Source organism: Ipomoea nil, unplaced genomic scaffold (genome assembly GCF_001879475.1).
Source record: "Ipomoea nil cultivar Tokyo-kokei standard unplaced genomic scaffold, Asagao_1.1 scaffold0688, whole genome shotgun sequence".
Lineage (NCBI taxonomy): Eukaryota > Viridiplantae > Streptophyta > Magnoliopsida > Solanales > Convolvulaceae > Ipomoea > Ipomoea nil.
The window spans coordinates 5,473,401-5,498,446 of NW_017617116.1; the positions used below are offsets into that span (position 1 = coordinate 5,473,401).

At 34.8% G+C, this 25,046-nt stretch overlaps 3 protein-coding genes across 4 annotated transcripts; 1 reads left to right on the forward strand and 2 right to left on the reverse strand.

Moving 5' to 3' along the window:
* Positions 1-389: 389 nt before the first annotated feature.
* Positions 390-5,270, reverse strand: LOC109175319 (actin-related protein 2/3 complex subunit 4). Its single transcript, XM_019324571.1, has 9 exons — positions 5,064-5,270; positions 4,693-4,787; positions 3,860-3,925; positions 3,308-3,360; positions 2,794-2,821; positions 2,480-2,554; positions 1,779-1,883; positions 1,171-1,260; positions 390-678 (listed from the first exon to the last, which is right to left on the reverse strand). Exons 2-9 carry the CDS (start codon positions 4,693-4,695, stop codon positions 589-591), a joined length of 510 nt encoding a protein of 169 aa, XP_019180116.1. The 5' UTR covers positions 4,696-4,787; positions 5,064-5,270; the 3' UTR covers positions 390-588.
* Positions 5,271-6,003: 733 nt separating this feature from the next.
* On the forward strand, positions 6,004-10,730 carry LOC109176234 (uncharacterized protein At1g04910). 2 transcript variants are annotated; one of them, XM_019325691.1, is made up of 9 exons: positions 6,004-6,354; positions 6,461-6,611; positions 7,319-7,397; positions 7,500-7,570; positions 8,347-8,435; positions 8,668-8,791; positions 8,875-9,158; positions 9,615-9,744; positions 9,872-10,730. In XM_019325691.1, exons 1-9 carry the CDS (start codon positions 6,347-6,349, stop codon positions 10,481-10,483), a joined length of 1,548 nt encoding a protein of 515 aa, XP_019181236.1. In that variant the 5' UTR covers positions 6,004-6,346; the 3' UTR covers positions 10,484-10,730. The 2 variants fall into 2 exon arrangements, with proteins under 2 accessions (XP_019181236.1, XP_019181237.1); XM_019325692.1 differs by having other exon boundaries at positions 7,331-7,397.
* Positions 10,731-11,024: 294 nt separating this feature from the next.
* LOC109176193 (TBC1 domain family member 13) lies at positions 11,025-20,307 on the reverse strand. The gene is made up of 9 exons (XM_019325638.1): positions 19,626-20,307; positions 19,314-19,406; positions 19,059-19,163; positions 18,665-18,814; positions 15,735-15,833; positions 15,532-15,660; positions 14,201-14,380; positions 12,849-12,965; positions 11,025-11,558 (listed from the first exon to the last, which is right to left on the reverse strand). Exons 1-9 carry the CDS (start codon positions 20,070-20,072, stop codon positions 11,394-11,396), a joined length of 1,485 nt encoding a protein of 494 aa, XP_019181183.1. The 5' UTR covers positions 20,073-20,307; the 3' UTR covers positions 11,025-11,393.
* Positions 20,308-25,046: the final 4,739 nt, after the last annotated feature.

Consider the following 25,046-nt stretch of genomic DNA (forward strand, 5'->3'; position numbering starts at 1 on the left):
GTGTCAATTTTTGTATTAGATGCAAACCTACATGCATCCACACATTATTAGGGGTGAACATTAGTCAGTTATGGTCTATAATTGACCAATGATCGATATCTATTTTTTAATCTTCATAACCGACCAATAATATAGATTGAATATTTTCAATCAGTTACTTTATATTTTATTGGGTTGGACAAGGCATTGGATTTATGATAGACTAAACTCTAAATACTCCATAACTTCTATATATTATCGGTTATTTGGTGATGATTAATTGAATAAGCAAACTTTTTTTAAACTAATAACCAAAAACCAAAATTTTTGGTCAATTCGATTATCAATTTCGTCGGTTTTTCAGCAATTATGCTCAGGCGGCTCAGCCTTAGACATGAGAGAGAGAGAGGAGTAAAAATATGTAGGAGACTGGTAACTTCACAAATCTATAATACACTATTACACTTGTCTCTTTAGAAGGGTGTGCTATATAAAGCACTTGTATCTTTAGAAATGCATGAGAAAGCATTAAAGGAATACACATTGACCAAAACAGATCAGATCTTCCACTTGATGCTATAACTAAATGCATTGCAATCTCATTAAACATCAGACGAATTGCTTTAGAAACTCGGTAGCAACAAGCCGCCCTCGTGTGTTAACTGATAATTTGAGTTCACTGATCTCCTTATCGATATCCTGACAGTCATAGGAACAACAGTAAATATATCAGTCTAGTCTTTACATAACTATAATACTCCATCAAGAACCACCAAAGCACCAAAAGACAGTAGAATAGTAAAAATAAAAAGGTTAACTTATAAGCCTATGGTAATAAATAAATGCCATCTATCTATCGGAGCTAGACTATGGGCAGTGCAGATAATCTTTACAACCATTCACTGCTAAACCTACATTGCTGCTGCACCAACCATTGTAAGCTCGCCCCTCTGTTTTTACAACTCAGAGGAATGGGGATTGAACCTAAAACCTCTTATTGAGTCTCACGCCCGGACTATAGAGTCCTTGGCAGGTTGTTCTTCTTTTAATGCATTGGATATTTTGCAACATGAAGAGCAAACAATATCTTTTCCTAGATTTAGCATGTGTTATTTTAGTATCTTTTCCAGTTACCAGGACTTTTGACCCCAAAAAGAGGGGAGCGCTACAAAAACATAATAGTGATCTTACCTCCATGAACTGTACTATAAAATCAATAAGTTTCGGCTTCTGCAGCTCCTCACAATGATAATTAGTTATGAGAAAACTAATATCATAGCCCTGAAAGGTTAAGTAGGCACAAATGATGAAAAGTTAGGAATTTCCCTTAATTAAATGTTAATTCAAAAACGTAAGTAAAGCACCAAAGTTGTCAAGATTACGTAGACAGTTATATGAAAGCAATATTGAATATCATCAACTAGAAAAATAGTTAATGTCTCCATCCATAAACAATGACTAGAAAACATAGTTTGATTCTATGAAAGCATTAATGATTGTCACTATCCAAATTTGACAGTTGGACTTTCTCTCACATGCAAAATGATTTCTTTTATAATTCAAAATCTAAAAGACAAAAAAATATGCATTTTAATTCCTATTACATGCAACGATAATATATTCCTTCAGGACTAATAGATGGTTTGATTTTCTAATAAATTGTTTGGAGTGACAACACACAAATGTAGTGCACGTAACTTAGATGGTGTGAAAAAAGCACGGAAACTTTATTGTTAAAATTCAAATGTGTCTGGAGCAGGAAAATTAAGGTTGCTACATAGGAAGAAAGCAACACATACCTGTACTGGCTTCCTCCTAAGTACCTGAAATGCCTCGGCTCTCATTGACAAAAACCTGAGGAACTTTTTTGCTAATATGTTTTCAAGTTCATCTGCCTGCTTTACCTATACAACACGGATAAAATAACATAAGAGGAATTGCAAGTTTTCAGTCATCATTTTCAATTCAATATTTTCTATTTTCTTATACTGCAGAATTTCATCTAAATGCTACAGATACTGAAGAATGGAATAATATTTAATTTGGACCTTTTTTTTCAAGTTAGTATGTATGGGTATTTGGTATTTTGGTTAAGGACTTAAATTTAAACAATTTGAATCTTTAAGTATTGTTTAATGTTTTTAAGTCTTTTGTACTAGTTGTATTTGAGATGATTGGATGTTAGGCTAATGGGATATTTAAATATATAAATTTGTAAATTAATTGTATAATTTAAATAAAATATTATTTTATAGTGTACTACAAAATTTGAAAGTGTATAACAATTTTTTTAAAACCCGGGGAGGGGAATCCCCGCGGAGATGCGGGATAATTCCCCATCCCCGCTGGGGAACGGGGTGGGGTCGGGGAACAGGGGATGAATTTGGGGGCGGGGACGGGGACCCCATTCCTTGCCCCTGCCCCATTGCCATCCTGGAATATGCTATAGAACATTTGTATAGAGAAACAAAAACCAGAATATGCACATTGCTATCAGTACCTTGAGGCTTATCCTCAGTGAATTAATAGATGTTTCTATCAAGCACCTTTCAACTTCATTTCGACAAATCAAAACCTGGCAGATAGTACACACTAATTCAATCTTAGAAAAAACACATGTAACAGTAACATTGTTCAAGAGGTCGTCATAACCCATAGCCACAAAATCAGAAGTCATTATGTTTAGAAGTTACTTAACAGGTTAAATTTCCATAGTAGATTAAGAGAGGCATAAACCAGAAGCACTAAAGCTTCTCCAGTGTACACAAGAAATATGATTTTTTGAATTTTAAAAAATAAAATAAAAATTCTTACAGGATTAAGTAGAAGTTCTGCGCTGGTCCTGAAAATCAGACAACATTTAAGAAATTAACAAATATATAAGGATCAATGAATGGGACATAAAATGGAAAAGCAAAATTATTATTAAAAGAGAGAGAGAGAGAGAGAGAGAGAGAGAGAGAGAGAGAAATATAATTTGTGGTGTGGAGAAAAGAAAAATATTCAAAATTTTAATCACTGCGTAATTTACAAATACCAAGTTACCAACCATATTGAGTATCTAAAAATTCCAAATATATGATTGTATTAAGGGAACTTCACGAACTGATTGCTTGGATTCCAGAGGACATACAAGTTTCCTACTGATCTAAAATTCATCTAGGCAAATTAGGACTTATCCCTTCATAGTTGATCTATTTTCTTTGATAGGTAGAAATTTCTTAGCAGTTAGCACTAGTGCTAAAGGATGGAACAACCCTCATAATGATGAATTAGTACAACCCCAAGTGATAACACATTAAAACACAAACGAAGCAACAATTCATACTTTAGTTCAACCTCTGGTTTGTTATGCCTTTCAACTTCTTGACAAGGGAAGTTCTGCATACAGCACAAGGATAAGAGGATATTTCAGCCACGCCCGAAGTGAATACAATATCATACTTGTACAAACCAAATGGTTAGGAAATAATTTGGAGGAAAACACAACAAGCATGTAGCAGTAGTTCTGTTTCAGATAAGTATTAACGCTGCATTATGAAAAAAGAAAAAAAGACTTGAATCCAAACATGCACAAAAGTCTCTTTCAAAATGCAGTCTCCATGGATCAGGCAAACAAATATTGCTCTGTTGAATTCAATGAAGTAACAGTTACACACAAATACAGAAATAAAAGGAAAAGAATCAGAATGAGAACAATAAATCCATGTAAAAGAAATGTGTCTTATTGAGCATACACTGAAAGAGCATTAGCCAGTAATGGCAAAAGTAAACCAAAGTTAAAGAAATTTAAAAGGTGTTCTAGCTCCGCTGACTTGAATTCTAGTCAATGACATCACAAATGAGGCTATAAGATCACCAGAAATGCAATAACAAATACCTGGAGACACATGGCGGCCTCAAGAGTGTGTCTTATGCACGTCAGATATAACCGCAATGAGTTTGCCTAACAAATAGATCACAAAAATTCAGCACTCGCCAATAGTGTATAGAAATAAGTAAGTTGTCAGAAAATAGTGTCACATGATTAACAAATTAGTTAATTCCAAAATGGCATGTTTGGCTCACGAAATGAAAACAAAAAAAAAAAATAGGAATAGGATTCCACAAAGAATGAAATAGATAAGTAATGGAAAAAGAAATACTATTCCACTGTTTGGTTTATAAAAATACAGAATGAATAATATTCTATAACATGGTTGGCTTAAGAATTGGAAAAGGAAAAAGTCTTCTGCGGAGTCCTACTCCATTGCTTTTAGGACAAACAAATAGGAAAAATTGCAATTACATTGATTATGTGAACCAAACTTGCTCTAATTTACATCAAAGTATGAAACAATCTTGGACTAAGAAGTATATTTATCATTACATTTTCTTTGCTATACTTCTTATTTCTTAACAGTTTCAATTGCATGTAGAATTTTACATAATTGAGTGATACAAGACAAATTCATACATAATAAATTACTGAATCACACCAATGAAAACAAAAATCACATTCTACTCAGTATATAGTTTGCTGCTCCACTTGTTTCCTTGTAAATATTGAAATTTTACATATAGCTACATTATATATCTAATTAAAAAAATATATCAGAGAACAGAAACCTATTAGTTTCAGCTGACATTACATTTTTCAACATTTTCTTGTTAGCTCTGCTGATAAATTTCAGCATACACACGTATACATATAGAGAGAGACGTGAATCTTACCATCGGAAAAAGAAAGATGACCGTCTCGAGGCTGAAAAAGATTTACTTTGATGAGCTGAGTGTGTCCCCGAGTACACGTTAAGAACCGAAGAGAACTGAAAACGAAGGTGAAGACAAAGAGCAAAACCTAATTTATACGTTTTCGCAACTGCAAAATCTGGAAACTAGCAAGCAATTCAGAAGCACCAAACATCAAAATTTCAGATTCTCCGTAAGATCCATTTTGCAAATGTATTGAATTTCAAGGCACACCATTAACGCAGATCAAATAATGTCAGAATTTGAACGCACTAGACACAAAGTTAAACCACTCCAAACATAAAATCCGATCATTCTACCTCAATTCATCAGATCAATAAAATAAATGCTACCTTTGGTCAAGATGCAGTTGTTAATGGTCAAGGTTCTGAGAATACAACGGAGAGAACAGCGGAGGATGGAGGAGCTCAAAGGACGAAAGCGATTGAGAAACTGGCAGTGATTAACAGCGTGAAGGAGGACGGCAGTGGCGGAAGGTGATGAAATTGATGACTTTGTCTCTCGATGATTTTTCTTTTTTCTTACTCCGTATTTGTTAAAGTAATTTCTCACTCTCTATTATTTTTAATTTCTTAAAATATTTTTTAAAACAAGTAAAAAATTCTCTATACTTTGTTATAGGTAACATCAACTATATTTTAACTCGAGTTTAATTTTTTAACTATATATACTTTAACTCATTATAAGTAATATTTAAAAGAAGATATTAATGTTTGAAACTAGTAGTGATAGTGTGAGCTATGCCTAAAATAGACATATTTCTTATGCGTCACATTTTCCTAAATGTTTTTTTGTTACTTGAATTTATTGAACAAATGACACAAGAAGGTTGTTTGTTTCATATTCAATTGTTACACTTATTATAACTTTTAATTATAATTAAATTTGAAAGTTTGTGATTATTAAATCAACTGTTCGATCAATTTGATTATAGAGCATATATAAACCTAATATAGCTAAACATATGTATTATGTGATCATGCTTTAAAACTTTATTGACTTTTGGATGAAATGAATTGGTGTTTATTTGCCAAGCACTCGTGCTCAGATGACATGTAGTAACTTTCATATAGAATGTCATGAGATCGAGCTTCAGTAGGAGCAATGTTGACTCTTTTGTGCTTCAACACGTTAAAAAAGTATAGATGAACAGATACAACAATCTAATAGAGTTAGCAGTACTAAAAAAAAAAATAAAAAAATTGGTGTTTGTTTCATGATTTTGTTAATGGAAATGGCAAATTAGCAATTGAGATTTGTAGAATTGGAAGGTATCACTTCCATTTTTTTTTCTTTTAATTTTATTGATCATCGACCTTCTTCCCCGAGCCTATGCTTCCTCCCAAAACAAACCCGCCATCACCATCATCTCTTCGTCTCTTCTCCCACACACTCACAAGCTTTAATCTAGATTCTAGATCTGTCTCCATTGTTGTCTTGCACCGAATTTGTTTATCATCTTCCAAAAGCACTCTGTCTCGCTCGTTGTCCCGCTCGTCGAACTCGGTCTCTGTTCAGAGTATAACACTTCAACTTCGCACTCTACGACTGTGTATTGCCAGAGATTCCGGATAAGTTCACTCCACAGGCTCCGATCACACAATCGTCGCCGAAAATGCGAAGGTAAATTTGCTTCCATTTGTTTATGGCTATGTTTCAATGCACACTCTCTTCTGTATCTACTGGTGTGTGTGTGTGTGTGTGTGGATCTGATGTTGGATAGTAGCAGGCCGGGGCATCGGCACCAGCTGAAGCAGCAGCTAGGAGTAGGAGTTAAGGGAATGTTTGGAAGGCTCACAGTTGTGGCCGTTGTGGTTGTGATCTGTATGGTCATGCTTTTCTCTGCTCCCATGTCAAGTAACGACAATTCTCCATCTGATGTATGTTTCAGCTCTTCCTCAATGTTCTCGAAGTTTGCAATTCTAGAGTTTGTGTTTGCCAAGTTATCATGCCATTGGATCTTTATCCTATATCTTATTATTCCTCCGTAGTAGCCATGGAAGTGAGGGTTTGATATGCCGAAGATGTATTGGTTATAGATTTGTATAGATGAGGTTCTGTAATGTGAAGTTTGCTTGTAAAAATGTTTGTCCTAATGGAGGGTTTCAGTTAAGAAGATGGTGAGTTAAAGAGGGAAGTGAAGTAATTGTATGGATAGGCAATTAAAAAATTTATTTAGAACAAATGAGTTTCTTAAACTTCTAATTGAAATCTCCCTCTTTCACCCTCTATATCAAAATATCAAAATCTTTCTCCTTTTTTTCCATGTGCTAATTGTGCCTGCATTAAAAACCTTATAAGTTTATCACATTCATCTTTCTCTGGGAGTTCCGGGAATTTATATATGTGTGTATATATACACATGTTTTATGTACTTCTATCTCCTTGTGTTGTGTCCACTCATTATCTGCTTCACATTGTTGCTTATTTATTAGCGTCTTGAATTGTTTTTTAGTTACTCTATCCACACAGCCAATATTAGCAAAAACATTAATTAATCTGAACTTATTTCATGCATTTCATTAGTAAATTTAGTGAGCCTTATCTTAGGTGTTGGTATGTTTACATTATTCATATATCTGAACAAATTGATGTGAAGGCACTTTGGGAAACTGCTGCTTCTGATGGTTGGAGGCCATCATCTGCTCCACGATCTGATTGGCCTCGTATGTAGTTTTTCTATCTTCCAGTTTGGATAAGTGCTTTTTATATGTTCCTACAGGTTTAAACCTCAGGTTTCCTGTTTTTCTCTCGTTTGTTTTCTGCAGCTCCTCCTGTTGAGACCACTGGATATCTGCGTGTTCGCTGCAATGGTGGTCTGAATCAACAACGCAGTGCGGTCCGTAGTCAATTTTACCATTTTAGTGTTGTAGATCTAAATATATTCCTTGAAGATTTTTCTGCCTTGCATTAATATATGTACATTCACTCATGCATAGATGCATATGTGTATGAATGTACTATATAATTTCTAATATGTTTTAGTTGAAAGGTACTTTTCTATCTTTGAAATCCCCCTTTGATGCCCAGTGGATCTTTTGATTAATCGTACTCATTTATAGCAAGACAAATAGGATGTTCTGTTGATAAGTGCAATTATTTTATACCTTCACATTTAGTTTAGACATGTGCTTATGCTAAAAGGGGAGAACCAAGAGTCTGCTGTGTCAGTGCAGAGTGATATAGTCCATTCTGCTTTGAAACAAAAAGAAGATATGTGATTTCTCTTAATTTGCCTGAAATAGTTCCAGTCATGTTTGCAGCTACGTGCTGTAGCTTCCATGTGTTGATGCATTGCTTTGTTGGAATAATTTTTTTCCCTTTGTAATAATCTTGGCATTGCCAAGGTTCACTGCTTTTATTTGCTCAGTCACAACTCACAAGTGTATCATTTAATTATGAGTGTGCATATTTCCACATGCTAAGTGATTTTTAAATGCCTAATATTGTATACCATCCATTCTTAAACGAGTATATGCTGAAAACTATCAATCTATCATCAAACTTGCACATATCTTTTCTGTTGAAGTGGCTTATGAGATATTTATTTTCTACATCAGTTTTGTTGTATAAATTTGAGGAACTTATCTAAGTTGACAAATCCTTGATTTTTAGATTTGTAATGCAGTTCTTGCTGCAAGAATTATGAACGCTACTCTTGTGCTGCCTGAGTTGGATGCAAACTCCTTCTGGCATGATGACAGGTACTTTTTATGGAGGTTTTACAATTTTTTTCCTATAATAGTTTGTGTGCATCATGTTTGCATAATAATAGTAATACACTGAAAACTGATCTTCATATCAATAACAGAAGCCTACACTTCAAATGGTATTTAATTGATTTTATCTTGTTCTCTAAGATGATTTTTAGATTACTGTTTTACAGTACATTCACTTAGCTGCTAATCATTTGTCATTATTTCTGTTGATGGCTAGTGGTTTTCGTGGTATCTATGACGTTGAGCATTTTATCAGCACATTGAGGTTTGATGTAAAAATTGTGGAGAGCATTCCTGAAATTCATAAAAAAGGGAAAACTAAGAAAATAAAAGCTTTTCAGGTAATGATTTATTATGCAGTGGAGTTTGACCGCATGCTGTTTTTACTCTAATAATTGTAAATATTGACCTTTTTGTGATTCAGATTCGGCCACCTAGAGATGCTCCCATCAGTTGGTACACAACAGTTGCTATGGAGAAGATGAAGGAACATGGTGCTATTTATCTTACTCCCTTTTCACATCGTCTGGCAGAAGAGATTGACAATCCAGAGTTCCAGCGGCTGAGGTGTAGGGTTAATTATCATGCCCTTAGGTTTAAGCCACATATTGTGGAACTAAGTACTGCAATAGTCAATAGACTTCGTACACAAGGCCACTTTATGTCAATACATCTTCGGTTTGAGATGGATATGCTGGCATTTGCTGGGTGAGTTGCTTATACTACTGTGCATTGACATAATAATAAGTATTTTATCTCAACTGGTTGTGAGTGAGGAGACAAAAACTTATAGCCCATGTTCTTACACTGTCCTTGAAATGAAAACTAGGAATATAAGCTCCCAAAAACAAAAGAACAGAAAAGAAAGAGGATGGATACCTCTCTCTCTACCTATTTTTGGGAATGCATCTCAGGATCTGAGCTGAAGTCTCATATTAAAATAGAATTGGGATAAATTGACTCTTTTTTGGATGATGGCTATAAGCCTTTATGAATTATGCAAAACTTTCTTTGACGTTGTACTGAAGCCAAGTTTTATAGTGATATAGGTTCAAAGATTTTTTTTTTTTTTTTAATTATTATTATTATTATTTTTTATTTTATTTTTTTTTATCGTGGTGCCTTACTCTGAAGTTTTGTAATCTTTGACTTGAAATTATCCAGGTGCTTAGACATATTTACTCCTGAACAGCAAAAAATCCTGACGAAGTATAGGAAGGAAAATTTTGCAGAGAAGAGACTTGTTTATAGTGAAAGACGGGCAATTGGAAAGTGCCCGCTAACTCCAGAAGAGGTATCTTCTATATCTATAAGGCACAACTCATGCTGGATCTGTAACTATTTCATTTAGAATTCATCTGAGTTCTGAAAACTAAATCGCAAACTAGATCACTATTTTTAAACTGTTGGTGTTTCTGCAGGTTGGTCTGATCCTGCGTGCAATGGGGTTTGACAACTCAACTAGGATATACCTTGCGGCAGGTGATCTATTTGGTGGTGAGAGATTCATGAAACCCTTTAGATCCTTGTTTCCACGCCTGGAGAATCATAGCACAGTGGATACCTCAGGTGAGCTAGCAAAGAACAACAGAGGATTGCTAGGTTCTGCTGTGGATTACATGGTTTGTCTCCTATCCGATGTTTTCATGCCAACCTATGATGGACCAAGCAACTTTGCAAACAACCTCCTCGGGCACAGACTATACTATGGTTTCCGCACAACAATAAGACCAGATAGGAAAGGTCTTGCCCCTATTTTTATTGATCGAGAAAAGGGGCATACGAAGGGGTTTGAAGAAGCAGTTAGGCGCGTCATGTTAAAAACAAATTTTGGTGGGCCTCATAAGCGGATTTCACCTGAATCTTTCTATACAAATTCCTGGCCCGAATGTTTTTGCCAGAAATCAGCTCTGGACCCTGCTCATAAATGCCCACGGGATGATGTTTTGAATGTCCTAGAGAGTAGATTGGAGGGTGAAGGAATCAATTCTGTAGCAGATGCATCAAATCAGACTTCACTGGCAGATAGATAGGCATAGGCTAAGCTTATTTTGAGCTCCCAGATGGAGATTACGGTACACTATGTTGAGAAATGAGTTTGTTTTTGTTATATAGGTTGAATTTACACTATTATTCCATCAATTTACACACTATTATTCCATCACTTGGTAAATTCATTAATCATAGGACAATTTGCATGAGTTAACGTAATATATGCAAGGGACAAGAAATTTCTCATTGTGCACAGAAATGTATAATCGAATGTGAATTTTAACGCTAGACAGGTTTAATTTACCTCCTTAATTCTCATGACTTAGGTATGGATGGGTTCATAGCGCTCAATATTAATCAGCAAAACTGACGTAAGTCAAAAAAAAAAAAAAAAAAAAAAAAAATTAGAGTTGGACGAATCCAGACATTGTGACTTTTACGAGGCATTATTCTCCCGTAATATAAACAGAATTTATTATCTTTGATAGTTCTATGTTACGCTGATGTTTGTTCTCTTTTACAGAATTACCAGACATTGTAGTTCGATAAATTTCACCCACGTCCAGCAATGTAACAAACACGTTGATTCATACAAAGCAACAAATATGCGTAATACAATTCTAATAGTCTGTATTTGTAACTTGCATTAAACTAAACTGAAAATACCAATTTCTGTCATCTCTACTCTGCAAACTAAAGATCAAAAGAATACAAATTGTTGTAAGAAAACAGTCCAAACACAAGGCTATGGATCAAGCAGCTGGAGAACAGAAAAAAAAACAAAACAAAACAAAAATAAAGGAGAGGAAAAAGGTTCCTAAAACTCTCGACTGACATTTACATCCTAAATCTTGTTACAAAACATAGGGTTTTTTTGTTTTGTTTTTCTCAAGCAACTACCAAGGGCGAATAACACAATTTCTGGATGAAAATTTAGCCCTGGATGAAAATTTAGCCAGCTGACTTTGTGCGTAATTTGTTGGCAACATATAGCAAGTGGCTGATATTTGTGGACGGATAGTTTTGGAGAAGTTTCAAATTAGAGGTGAAATCACCAGCAAGTAAACGCCTCCGAATGATGATCAGCATTGCGCAGCAGACTCGGAGCAGGGTTTCCTGTAAGTTTGCAAAAATACAAATTTGGTTATTTCACTGTATGGAACAAATGTACGGTCTCTGCAACAAGTATTTTAACCGTATTGGAAAATAGTAAGCAAAGGAAAAATTGCAATGTAACATTCTCTAGGACCTTGCAATAAAACCATGGTTAGAACATAAAATGATTACGAAATGAATTTTATAGGGCATATCATTTGTGGGACAAAGCTAGATCTAGAGACAGTTCGAAAGTAACTTCCTGAAATCCTGCCTAAACTGGATAAACCTAAAATATTATCAAATTTGCCAGCTCATATGGCCACTGTTGTAAAACTCGGCCTTGGTGCTAGCGCCCCTAAGCCGAAGCCACACAGTAGAAAATCGAAAATCGAAAATCAGAACCACAAATAAAAGATCACAGCACCAAATCGCAAAATCGAAGTCACAGAGTCACCTAATCACCCTTCTCCCCATTCCACAGGGCAGCTGATCTGATAGGGTTGTTGGCAAGGCTGAGACGCCACCAACAGCCAATCATCGCAATTTAGATGCCATTGTTGCAGTTGCTGATGGTGCTGAGATGCGGAGACATTGATAGTTGGTGACAACTCTGAGTCGGTACTCACCGGCTTGCCAGATGCCATCAACAGCCAAACACCACAGTCCAAGTCGCCAGTGGTTTTCAACTTCTCTTTTTGCCTTTAACTCTTCCACACTTCCTTTTGATTTTTGAAATTAAAAGTTAAACCCTAGGCACCTGGGTTTTTACTTTTCCACTTTTCTTTTTGGGACTTGGTTTTACTTTTACACTAGGGCTGTATTGCTACTCACCAGTCACGGATTTTCTTTTCGTGTTGGGCCCGCCTAGGCGCTAGGTACCCATCAACCGCACAATGAACGCTTAGCGCTTTCTACAACATTGCATATGGCAACTAAAGATATTTGTGTAAGACTGACTGGAAGTATTCTAAGGATACAATTAGTATGGTGACCAATGACTTACATCAATGTAGAGTTGTCAACCAAAGAGTGCCAAGTTATGTGATTGCACATCCGTAAAGATGCTAAAGCAGTAAAAAGCCTAAAGGAACTTCAATTCCAATGTCATGTGAGTTCCATAGTTTACTTGGAAAAACCACAAGATCTTCAATTTCAATTTCCCATATCCAGTGCTAACCCAAAAAAAAAATAAAAAATAAAAAAAAGGAAAAAAAAAAAATAGTAACCCCTAGGCCAAACCCAACCTACCATTTTTTTAAAAATTAATTTATTTTATTTTTTTAAAAAAGGCCAAGAACAAGCACTTGCCTGAGGACCTTCAGGGTCACTGAGGAGTGTGTCCCAAATAAGAAGACTGTCTGCGAAATTGAATTCTTGTGTAAGAAGAAGAGTTATCCATCTGAATGCATAAAATTGTGGATTCACCTGTTATGTACAATATCACAGGAAAGATCACAATTAGATGTCAAATTCGAATACAGGAATTTCAGTATAACCAGCCAACCAGATAAATGAGATAATATTGATCATCCAAGTTATGAAATAAAATCATATGCAACTTAATAAGCGAGTCAAACAAGCCAGGGGAACAGGTAAACTATACTCTGTATAAAATTTTACAGACCTCAGCATGTATAATGTTGATAATCATATAATTATGGGAAATTCCTATCCCTCAGATTTTACCTAATCCTTTACTCTTAGGCAATCAGTTTATGTTTAACCCCCACACCTTGGTTCTAAACGGTAACAAAGAGGTATAAAAAATCAGTGGATAATCAGCAGGTTACCATTTATTTGTTTAGTTTGCATAAATAAAGAAGTTGTATCTGATACAGCAGAGCAGGAGAACAGTACAAGGATGCAATGTGCAGAAAGGAAAGAAACAGACAAGGTGGTTGTAAATCTAAGGCAGATCTTGCTCTTGTTATTTTAGAACGAAAAGTATGATTCGAAGAATCAAAATGACAATGTCTTAAATCATATAAGGTCACAAGATTGGAGAAGTGAATTTTTGCCACCCTTTTCAAAATGGGAAACAGGTTTCATAAGATATGTAATGCATCCTCTCTGTGTTATGTCCTTGTTAAGAGGTACAGAATGGCTCATGATTTCCCTACTGTATAGCTGTATGCCTGTATAAGTGCTTTGAAACAATATCGATTCTAGAGTAAAGTGTATTGGTGAAATAGAATATTTTTGGGACTTCTTATGATCTTTAAGAAATGACCTAAATTGTAGTATGATACATCTTTTGTAGCAGTACCCTAATGCATTTTGTATATCCTTTTCACTCTCTATAAACTAAATACTTTTATATAAAAAAAGATTTTATTTAAAAAAAAAAAACACTTTTAGCTAAAATTCCATACCATAAGATCAAGAGTAACTTATTTCCACACATGACTAAGGGCTAAGGCACTGAACCAATCTAACCCTGCCTGGCCTTTAAGACATTTTTTTCCATTACCTGTTTGATTTCAGTTACTAGTCTACTGTAATGTACATTTTCTTAGAATAATATTATTTTGCAAGCAGAATGTATGGGGTATAGTGGAAGAGGTATCTTTAGGTGTTTCCAACTGACACAGAAGAGAAAAATCAGAAATAAGTTCAGACAAAATATATGTTAGCAAGACATGTAAACACATGGATCTTACTTTGGTTGTCACATCTAGATGACGCCATAGTTCTTCATCATGCTCTTTCAGAAGCTGTGACAATTTAGTAATTGTAGACCTGATTCCAACAACACTGTTGTCAAGTTGCTGGCAGAAATGATCCCGAAATCCACTTAGCAGTTCCACGAAGCAGAAGAATGTGTCTGCTTCAGCAGCAGCCTGCATAACTTGCAAGTGGAAATTGATGAGCAAAAGTAACTACAAAGAACAATTAAGCTTCATGCTAGAAACAATGACAGGAGACAAGAAGAGAATATCATCCATTCTACCCCAACATAGAAACCCTACTGTCTCTGAATCAGAAAAAATAACGTAGAAGTGTATGGATTCAACAAGGCCATAATTTCTTTTTTTTTTAACCTTAAAACTACTCAAAAATAGGTTATAAGTCATGTTTACCTATCATATCATTAGCTGTCAATGTTAAGCTTTATTACTTGCATACCATGAGATCAGCATGGTTCAAATTGACTTTTATGAACTGATTTCCTTATTTAAGACAAATCCCAGTAAGCAAAAGTTGTGTAACTGTTCTTGTAGTGATTTAAGATGCCATGTTAGATAATCTGCTCACGTCACTAAAAGACCTTCCTTTTACAATATATGATACACACAAACACGTGTGTGTGCATGTATGTGTATGTAGGTATGTATGCATCTTTCAGTTTATTTATTGTATTAAAATTTGAGGGAAGAAATATGAAATATGATGACACTGCATTTCACACATCTAACTATGTGATTGTAATTCCTCCCCCCTAAAATCATTTCTTCCTGTTAATATAACAAATATGTATATGTAATTATATAGACAAACATCTATGAGACTACCAGGGTATCAAGTTGTCAACCTTTTAGGATTACACCTTGTGAAGGTTCTTTTTTGCTTAAAAATCAGTAGAACTAGAATTCTGAGATCCCTCTACTATGATGTAAAAGATTGTCGACATTGAGGGGTCAGTTTTATCATTCCTTGGTAGGTTTGACTTTTCAGGATACTTAGTTTCAGTAAATATGATGCTTGCATTTATAGGTTTTCCATTTATACTTCTTGTACCACCTTAGACTAGTAGTCTTCTAGCATCTCAAAGCAACAAGGGAAAAAAAGAGTGACAATCAAAAGATGAAGAACCAAGTAAGCAGAAAATGAATAGTAATGATAACAATGAGGAATAATAGTGATGCAAAACAGTACATATTATCATTAAGAAAAGCCACAAACTGCCCATAAAGTAGAGAAATGAAGGGAAAGGAAGATTTGCTGAACAGATATGTTCTTGCAATCTTTAACATAATTCAGGCTTTCTTACTGCGTTTTCCTCATTGGGATCATTTTTGAACACATAGTAAAGTGGAGCCAAGAGCTCATTCATCCCTTGCACGTATCTTATACCGGGATTCAATTTTGCAAATACAATGAGTATATCCTTCAGAGCTTCCTGAAAAGCAGAGACATAATAAGCTAATGGAACAAAGTCAAGACCAATTTTGAGCCTAGCAAACTAAAGCTTACCTGGTTGGATTTTGCAAAGGGTGTATCCCCTGAGAAAAAGTGCAAATCTGGGTGAGTACGCTTGACATCGCGATCAATCTGTTCCATGATCTCTGTGTCCTACAAGAAGAAAATAATTTTACTGGTGATCAGCAGAAGCATCAAATTTTTGGCATTTGCCAGCTGATTATGTAGCATCTTAAAAATAGTTATGAAATAGAGCAGAGATACTAATACATAGATGAAAAATGGCATATACGTGATTAACCACAGATGAAAAATATAATCATGATCAAACTTTTTAAAGCGAAAAAGCGCACCAAAGCGATGAGCCCGGGCTTTGCTTTAAAGCGAAGTGTCGCGATGCTTTTAAAAAAAAACTAATATATATTCAAAATACTCAAATAGTAATGCAAAATAACATAAATAGAAACTCCTAAAGTCACAATATCATAATAATACAAAGTTTAGTCATCAAAATCCAATACTTCAATAGTTCAATTCAACAATCAAGTGAAAAAGTGATCAACAAATCAACAAGACAACAATTGACCAATTATAAATTGTAATTTAAGATTTTAATTATAACTTTATAACTGTATTAGTGTTTATTATAACAATAATAATTAATACATTATCAATAACAATTAACAACTTAATTTAATACTAAATATTAATATTAAAAAAAAAAAAAAAAACAGAGAAACAGAGTTACACTACTGCCAGTCTGCCAGACTCCCACATGACTCAAACCCCAAGCTATTTAACAACACTAGCTAGGTACAGGACTCACAATAATTCCCATCGTATTTATTTCAGTGGGCGGCGACTCGCCTAAAAATAAAGAAAAAAAACTCAGCGAGTCAGCGCCGAGATTTATCTCGGCGTCTGTGACTGGAGGTCTGGAGCTGTTGACTAGAGTGGAGGCAGCAACGGCGCGGTGCAGGAGGCAAGCAGGCTGCAGTCGCAGAGTCGGAAGAGGAGGCGGATGAAGAGCGGAAGTGCGCCGAGCTTTGCCGTCGCAGCGCCGGAAGAGGAAGCTGAACTGAACTCTTAAGTAGTTAAGTGCGGTGAGCTACTGAGCTTTGCGTGGAGTAGTCACCGTTGGAGGCGGAAGTGCGAAACATTAAACCCTCATAAAATTAAAGCTTTCATAATTATTTTTTTACCTTCTTCCGCTGACCAACGTTGACTTGCTGATCGCATGACAAACGCCTTTGCACATCGACAAAACGCGACAAGAAGCGACTGCTTCTTCATGTGGCTGCGCCTTGCCCAGGCACAACAACACACTGTCGCTCTCCTCACTTTTGCGCTAGCGCTTTTAATAAGTTTGATCATGATGGCAGTTATGAGTTATACTTTTTTAAAAAAACACAAGTGATCTAATTCCAACGAAAAGGTCATACTGATGCCAAAAATATTTCAAAGCTTGAAGACCCCAAAAAAGTAGCAAAGCACATGCCCCTTTTTTAGAATACTTAAGAGTGTTCCCAATTTGAAATTAGGATGAACCATGGTCCCCTAAACTCAAGTTAAGAATCTTAGAAGTAGTAGGCATCTAATTGATTACTTTACTTTCCTTGTATATTAGGAGTCCTAGAGATGGAAGGATTTCTAGTTTTCCTATGACGTGGTCCACTGATTTAGTATAAAATCATAAATACCCTTATTATTGTAAGTTATCATACTATTCAATACATTCATTTTCCTCTTATTCTTGGTTCATTATCTTGTTGATTCTGCCTCCCCAGCAGCTGGTGGTTCTATGCCACCTGCCAGACCACCATTTCATTGTCTGATTTTATAAGATCATGAAGTACATGTAATAAATAGAATCTATCTAGAGAATAACAGCAGTAGTTATGAACTGAACCAAACAGTTTTGTAAAAATCGGCCTAGGTGCCGACTAGGCACCCCTAGGCCGAGGGGAATAATGGGAAATTGCTAGTTTCGGCACTTGGTTGACTAATGGACCAACATGGCCAACTAGGCCTAGTCAACAAAATCGTTCTATTTTTATTAGGTTTTGTTTCGCTCAAAACGATGTAGTTTTAAGCAAAATAAAATCTAATCTTCACTAGCACCACAGCAACCCTTTACATTTCGACCACGACTCCATTCGAGCAGACGAGCACATGCTTAGCAGGAACCCTCCGTAGCCTTGACTCCCAACCCTTTGCAGTCTTGATTATCATTTATCAGCCCTTCACATACGAGTACAGCAGCCTCAATTGCAACTGTCAGCCTCAACTCACCCTTCGTAGACGAACACAGCCTCGCATCACGACTCCATTCACACTTCGCAGTAGTCCTTCCACCAGTGCAACAACCTCACATCGCTGCCTCTCTTCTCAGTCTCACCCAGCTAGCCCAACAGTGAACAAGTTCTACACTTTCACTCTAATTTTTTTTATTTTTGGGTATTTCTGATTTTTTGCTACAAGTTTTATACTTTTGTTTGCATAATAGTGTTTAGGCTTCAAATATGAGTCTTATATTTGGGGAAAAAAATGATAGTATATCGATTTTGAGGTTAGTATGTAAAATGCAGTGTACAAAATAGTTGTATTTGCTGTTATTTATTTATTTATTATTTTTTAAATTGGGCACCTACCGATTTTTACAACATTGGAATCAAAACATATATGCAAACAGATTTCAAGTTCTTCCACATAGAATTCACATTCAAGGCAAGCATCTTCAGCATCATATGCATTGAACCATGTCCATAATGCTCCATCATGGTGGTGTTAATGGATAAACTTTCATCCCATTTGTCTTTCTTTTAATTTTTAGTTTTTAGGCCAGGGCAAGCATCTTCAGCATCCAATGAAACACATCCATACTTATTCGTTATGCCATTAGGTTGCTTATTGTTTTGAGTTTTTATTTGTGTGACGGGGTTGCAGACTAGTAGAAAAAAAGAAGACAAAAATGAATAGCATACCTGGAAGAATTGATTCCATATGCTATTTTTTCCAAGACTCAAAGGATGTTCTCCATGAGTGATTTCTGACCTTGAGAGTAAACCCTTCCCTTTACCATTTGATTCATCAATATCAATAGTTGATTTCTCCAACCTTCTTGTAATCTCTGACTGCCTAGCCATGATAACCATCAGAATTTCCAGATAATCGAGAAATTGTATAAGTAATTGAAATTTTAAAATAAAACATTGACTTCAAAAGGATGCACAACCAACCTAGTAACCTATTTGTATAAAAAACATAAAGATCAAAGCACATTGCCTATTTTTCAAGGACACGAGTAACATGAAAAATCCAGGAGCATACTGGTGTTGGTGCAAGGGTTAAAATGATGCATTGGTGACCATAACTTACAGGATTCATCAAAAGGTCCTCTTTAAAATGCTTGTACTGGGACCTTTTCTTAGCCAACTCTGATGGCCATGATGATCTGTCACTTGGAAGATACCCCAACAGTAGCTGCAAAAAGTCATTTAATAATTTTTTTATACTTATAATTATACAGTAACACATGTTAAAGATTTTCTTCTTGCTCAAGTTTTAGAATCTGGAACTGTAAGCATCCCACAAAGAACTAATATACACTCCATCTTTAATTACAATTTGTACCTTCCACACTGTGGCACGAATGCCAGCTCCATCTGGTATTCCTTGCGATGCTAGCTTCCGAACTTCCCCCATATTTATAATCTTTCTTGACAGCTATCAAATGAAGACACTGATAAATACTACACTTCCGCTAAGGAGTAAAAATAGAGGGGAGCAGGGGTAACAAAAACAAGGTTAGGCATTCTGCAGAGAGTAATTCTCGTGCATTCCATGGATAAATAACAGACGCCTAGGGAAATCAAAGAATTACGCCGACTATAAGAAAATCCTGAAAAAAAAAAAAAAAAAAAACATGTAGAGGGAGAAATAAACCTCTTGGCAAAGCTGAGCTTGACGAGAAATATCCTCAGCCGAAGAGCCGCCGGCAGCAAGTGAGGGGGATGTTGTAGAGCTACCGGTGGAGCTCACATTGTCTTCATCACTATTATAATTATAATTATTATTATTATTATTATTATTATTATTATTACTGCTTAATGGATCCCTAATTTCTGCTTTCGTACGCCGCGCCTCGGTTCTAATTGCCGGCGGAGGCACAGGGATCGCCGGACGCTCGACTGCAGATTCAGAACTATAATTTGTGGATTTGGGGGAGGAACGGGAGGGGCGATTGGCAGCATCCTCACCTCGGAGTGTAGACCGCGGAGGAGTTGGTGGCTGTTGTTGCCGCTGCGGCGGCGGCGACTCGATAGGCGGAGGAGAAGCTGGCGAGGACCAGAGGGAGCTGTTGAGCCAATCGGGGACTTGCTTTTTAACCATCTCGATTTCGAAGGGCTTTTCAGCGAAGAAGGAAACGTAAATAAGAGTTGATATAGGCCTTTCGAGAGTAGTGGCGGTGGCTTCGGAAGTCGGAAGTGGAGGCTTCCGGCGCCCTTGCACTAGTCGGAGTCGCCGCGGGAGCACATCGTCGATGATCAGTCGAGAGAGAGAGAGAGAGAGAGAGAGAGAAAGGAGAAATGGACAGGTAGATCAGTATGAAACTCGTTACCTCGCGTGAGGTCACGTGGAAGAAGTGAGGACCATTTGGCATAGGGACTAGTTTTTTCTTCTTTTTTTTAATCATTTTAGCACGGACAATTCTTAATTAGTTGATTACTTGAATAAGGAGTACAAGTCTTATAATTTATTTAGAGTTAATACTGGTCGTTCCACTATGGTTTGTTTTCAAATTGATGTTTTGACTTTTAACTTTTATAAAATGATCCTTCGATTTTTGAATTTTAAGTTAAAATGGTTCTCATGATTAGCTTTAGCGTTAAGTTGGTGTTAAAATGAATGGTAAAATTATAAATTTAAGTTTTGCATTCCAATTTAAAGCAATCTATGATTCCTTTCAACAGTCTGTGCACATATTTCTTCAAATTAAGTTTTTGATCTCCTAAAGTTGCAATTAAAATGTGTGATAATCAACTAGAAGGCCAAAAAGTTCATCTTCAACTTCATCCACAAACTTCCTAAGTCAAAGATTTATAGCCTTCTAGTTGATTATCCCACATTTTGATTGTAGATTTAGGAGAGCAAAAACCTAATTTGAAAAAATATGTGCGCAGATTGCTAAAAGGAATCACATGTTGCTTTAAATTGGAGTGTAAAACCTAAATTTCCAGTTTTACCTTTCATTTTAGCACAAACTTAAGCCAAAACTAACCGATGACCATTTTGACTTAAAATTCAAAAGTCGGAAGACTATTTTGGAGAAATTAAAAGTCAAAGGACCAATTTGATAAAAGATCATAGTCAAAGGAGCATTTTGGAAATTAACTCATTTATTTAAAATTTAATGAAAAAAAAATTCATACCATTATTATACAATAATTGTAGAATTCATCCTTAATTGTTTGTTATGCTCATTTTTCATCCCTAAACTATTATTGACGTTACACTTTTCGACTTTTCGTCATTTTACTAACCAAACATTAGGAACAAAATTTACAAGGTTAATAGAATCTCAAATGGTTGTAAAGCACTCTCTCATGAATTTTAAGATAATTATATGATGGCACAAGTGTCGAATAGGCCCATCTACTACTGCGAAGTGCTCAATTTTCACTACGAACTAAATTAAGTGTCAAATAGGTTCATCTACAAGTTAAATTTGTTCAATTGACTTTTTTTACAAGTTAATAACATGTTACCTATTTAATTATTAAAATAAATAAATAAATAAATAAAATAAAATAAAATAATACAGCCACCGGCTGTCCTTGCCGGACAGCCGGTGGCTGCCATTTCAAAGATAGCTGTGGTTGTTACCTGCAAAAAATGTTAATTGAACAAATTTAGTAGGTAAGTGTGTTTAATTAGCCTTTAATTTAGTTCATGGTGGGAATTGAGCACTTGACAATAATACATGAGCCTATTTGACACTTCTCTCTTATATGATTAATTCAAATGAAATTACATTCTTATACCATTTAATTTAAATTAATTGGATGACCACTTTATTTATTTTTGAGCTAACAAAAGCATTTACTACACTAGATTTATTGAACTTCATCTTGGTACAATCTTATAAAATTTACCATTCATTTTATATGACAATAACTTATTAGTGGTAATTGACAATTTTCTAATAACTATTGTGAAAATAAAATTAGGAGGCAATCATAGAGACCCTCACTTCCATTTATTGATGTCATGAGGGGTTAGTGAATTCGAACTAGAGTTACTTAGGTTGTTATCTTTGACATGTTTTAATGTACGTAAGGAGGTAAATAGTTGTATAAATTAAATGATAATGCATTTTGATATATATATTTTTTTTTTGGTTACAAATAAAATAGCCTTTATTTAATTAAGATCAAAACATAGACTATTTAAAATGATAGCGGATGAAAACTCAAACCAAATCATACATACAAAGAAAAGGCAACATTGATCATTTATGATTTGGTTTCCATATTTTTAAAACTCCTAACATCATTCCCTTGCTTATGGTTGATTCCATTGGTGTGATATGGTAACATTTGTTTTGTATGTAAATGTTTTGATATTTTGTGTTATCTTTTCACACATTGAAAAAAAACAAATAGAAAATCAAAAAGTAGGAGACTTGTAGTGAACTTTTTTAAAATATAAAAAAAATATCAAATAAGAATTCAAACTTTATATGAAAAAATTATATTTAGACCATTAAACTTTTAAAAATTACAATTAAACATATTAACTCGTCGATTTGATATATTTAAATTGATAACTTATTAAATTGTTATAATTAAGTCAATATAGCATGCCAACCTAGGATTAAAACCAGTAAACTTGTTAGACGCGTCATTTTTTTAATACAAAAATGTTTACAAATAATTATGATTGTCTTGTCCGGTGCTTCGCCATCATTTGGATGGAGAAGCCACAGTCGGCTTCTTTATCTATGTTTTAAATTCATTTATTCGAATAAATATTGTCACACTAATATTTTTGCCAGTTACCTTTAGGTTATCGACTATTTAGTTTAATTACACCAAATTAATAAGTTAACGTGTTTAATTATAACTTTTAAAAGTTCAATGATCTAATTATGACTCGAGATCGAGTCTCACGTACTAACGGTAGTGTGAGAGCAACCTCTCAAAGTTAGGAGTTCACTGTGCGCAGTAAGCAAAGGTCTAGCTTCTGTGTTTAGCTGAATTACCATAATTTACATCATTTCATATGCTCTATCGGGCTGATACATGAAGGTCCTTGGGAGTGAAAATTCAACCTTCTCGAAACAAAAATTAAACAATAAATTAAGAAAAGGTTTGTTTATATATGCATCGATAAAGTTGCAGTCAAGGAGGAAAGCACAAAGTTTTACTCCCCAATCAAGATGATTTCTTTAATCATCAACAAATTGTGTTCTTCAAAAATTTATAATTTAATTCATTCATGTATCTAAATTTTGATTTTATATTTTTGGTCTCCTTTTCATAATACGCCACGTACTCTTGGTCTAAAAGTTTTTAACAACTACCCAAGTATTTACTGGAAATAGATGTTGTAGTGATTGTTTGCCTCAAATTTGAGCATATGTTGACATATTGTTAACATAATATATGTATGTACTCGTTAACATTTTTTAATTATAGTAATTAAATTCAACAAAACCATATACTACAAAAGGTATAATGTTTTCTACTATTATATTTAAACCAAACAAACAAACAAAAAAAAAAAAAAGTAATTTTAGTCCCTCAATTATTAATTTAAGAATTAACCATTAAATTTCTTATGAGGTTGGGATTTTGGTCCCCCACTAACCGAGATAGTTAAAATTGGTCACATTTACATTGTACATGTGATCATGTCAATCAATATAAGTACAAAATTGTAGTTTAAAAATTTTAAATAATTCTCCGTTAAGAGTTTCAAGAATCAAAATGGTCAAATTACCATGAAAAGGTGAACCAAAAGTCCAAAACCATTTTGTAAAATTTAAGAGCATCAATAATGCTCATGTTTATAACTTCTATTTATGGGAAAGCTTATCATCATTATCCAAATATGCAATATTGGTGAAACCTATCTTATGACTCTAGCTAGTAAAAAATCACAAGATGGTAAATAAGTTTAGTTGTTTATAGTTAAGCGATTCAAACTAAGTTACTAAATCAATTGCTCAAGCAACTCACATGTTCACTCATGTTTTTTTGTGTGTGTGTGTGTAAATCACGAGATGTTTCGGGTCTTTTTTCGTCTGTCTTTACGGTCCGGATCCACCATATTAATCCTTGTTCGCTTCGAGAGGCATGAGAACTAGCCTAAGAAGAATTATCACTTATACGAATCAAATCCGAGTTATCTCTATAATCATTCTCAAAAAAAAAAAAAAAAAAAAAAAAAAAAAAACTCATTTGCTACTTGAGTTACCATTTGGGTTATTCACTCATATTTATATTTATAACTAATAATGACTAATGAAGTTGAAATTATTATTTGGTATAAATATATAAACCAAAAACGTATGAATTAATTAAAGATTTTGGTAGCATAAGATCTAACTAATCTGTGCTTTTTCCATTAATGATGTGATAATATACATGACATGATGACAATGACTCCCAATTCACAAGCATAAATCAACAATAGTGATAGTTCATGATTGCACTTTTTTTTTTTTTTTTTTAATTGGGTGAGTAAGAAATCACAATTACTACCTAATAGTATATATTAGATAAATTTTGTTTATGGGTAATAGTTCGTAAACTATATAAAAGAGATAAACTACATTATAAAGATCCCATACGACAAAATTAAAAAAATATTAGCGATAATCAAACTCATGACCTTTGCATACGAAAATCATGTTCTCCATGCGACAAACTCAATCAAGAAGATGTTAACGATAATCAAACTCGTGACTTTCGAGTACGAAAATCATGTTCAGCCCACTTAGTCACTTACTGCCTTTGTAGGGGCATGATTGCGATTCCTGCACCAACTGCTATCCATTCTCCGGATAAGAAAGGGGAAAAAGCCACTCCTAATATAATCAACCAATCTACATGTAAACACAAAAGCAAACGACAGGGTTACGCTAAAACACCCACCAAATTCCAACAACATAAGTCTTTTGATTTGCAAGCTGTGCTTTGCATGGGAGTGTTGGATAGATGTCTACATAGGCCCATACTCTGCACATGGAACTAACCTTTTTTGTGAAACAAGCCTCTCATTATATGGTTTTGCACAAGGCAAATGCAAGGTGGGGGGTGGGGAGAGGGAGATGGGGCTCCCCAATTTAGGAAAGTTAGG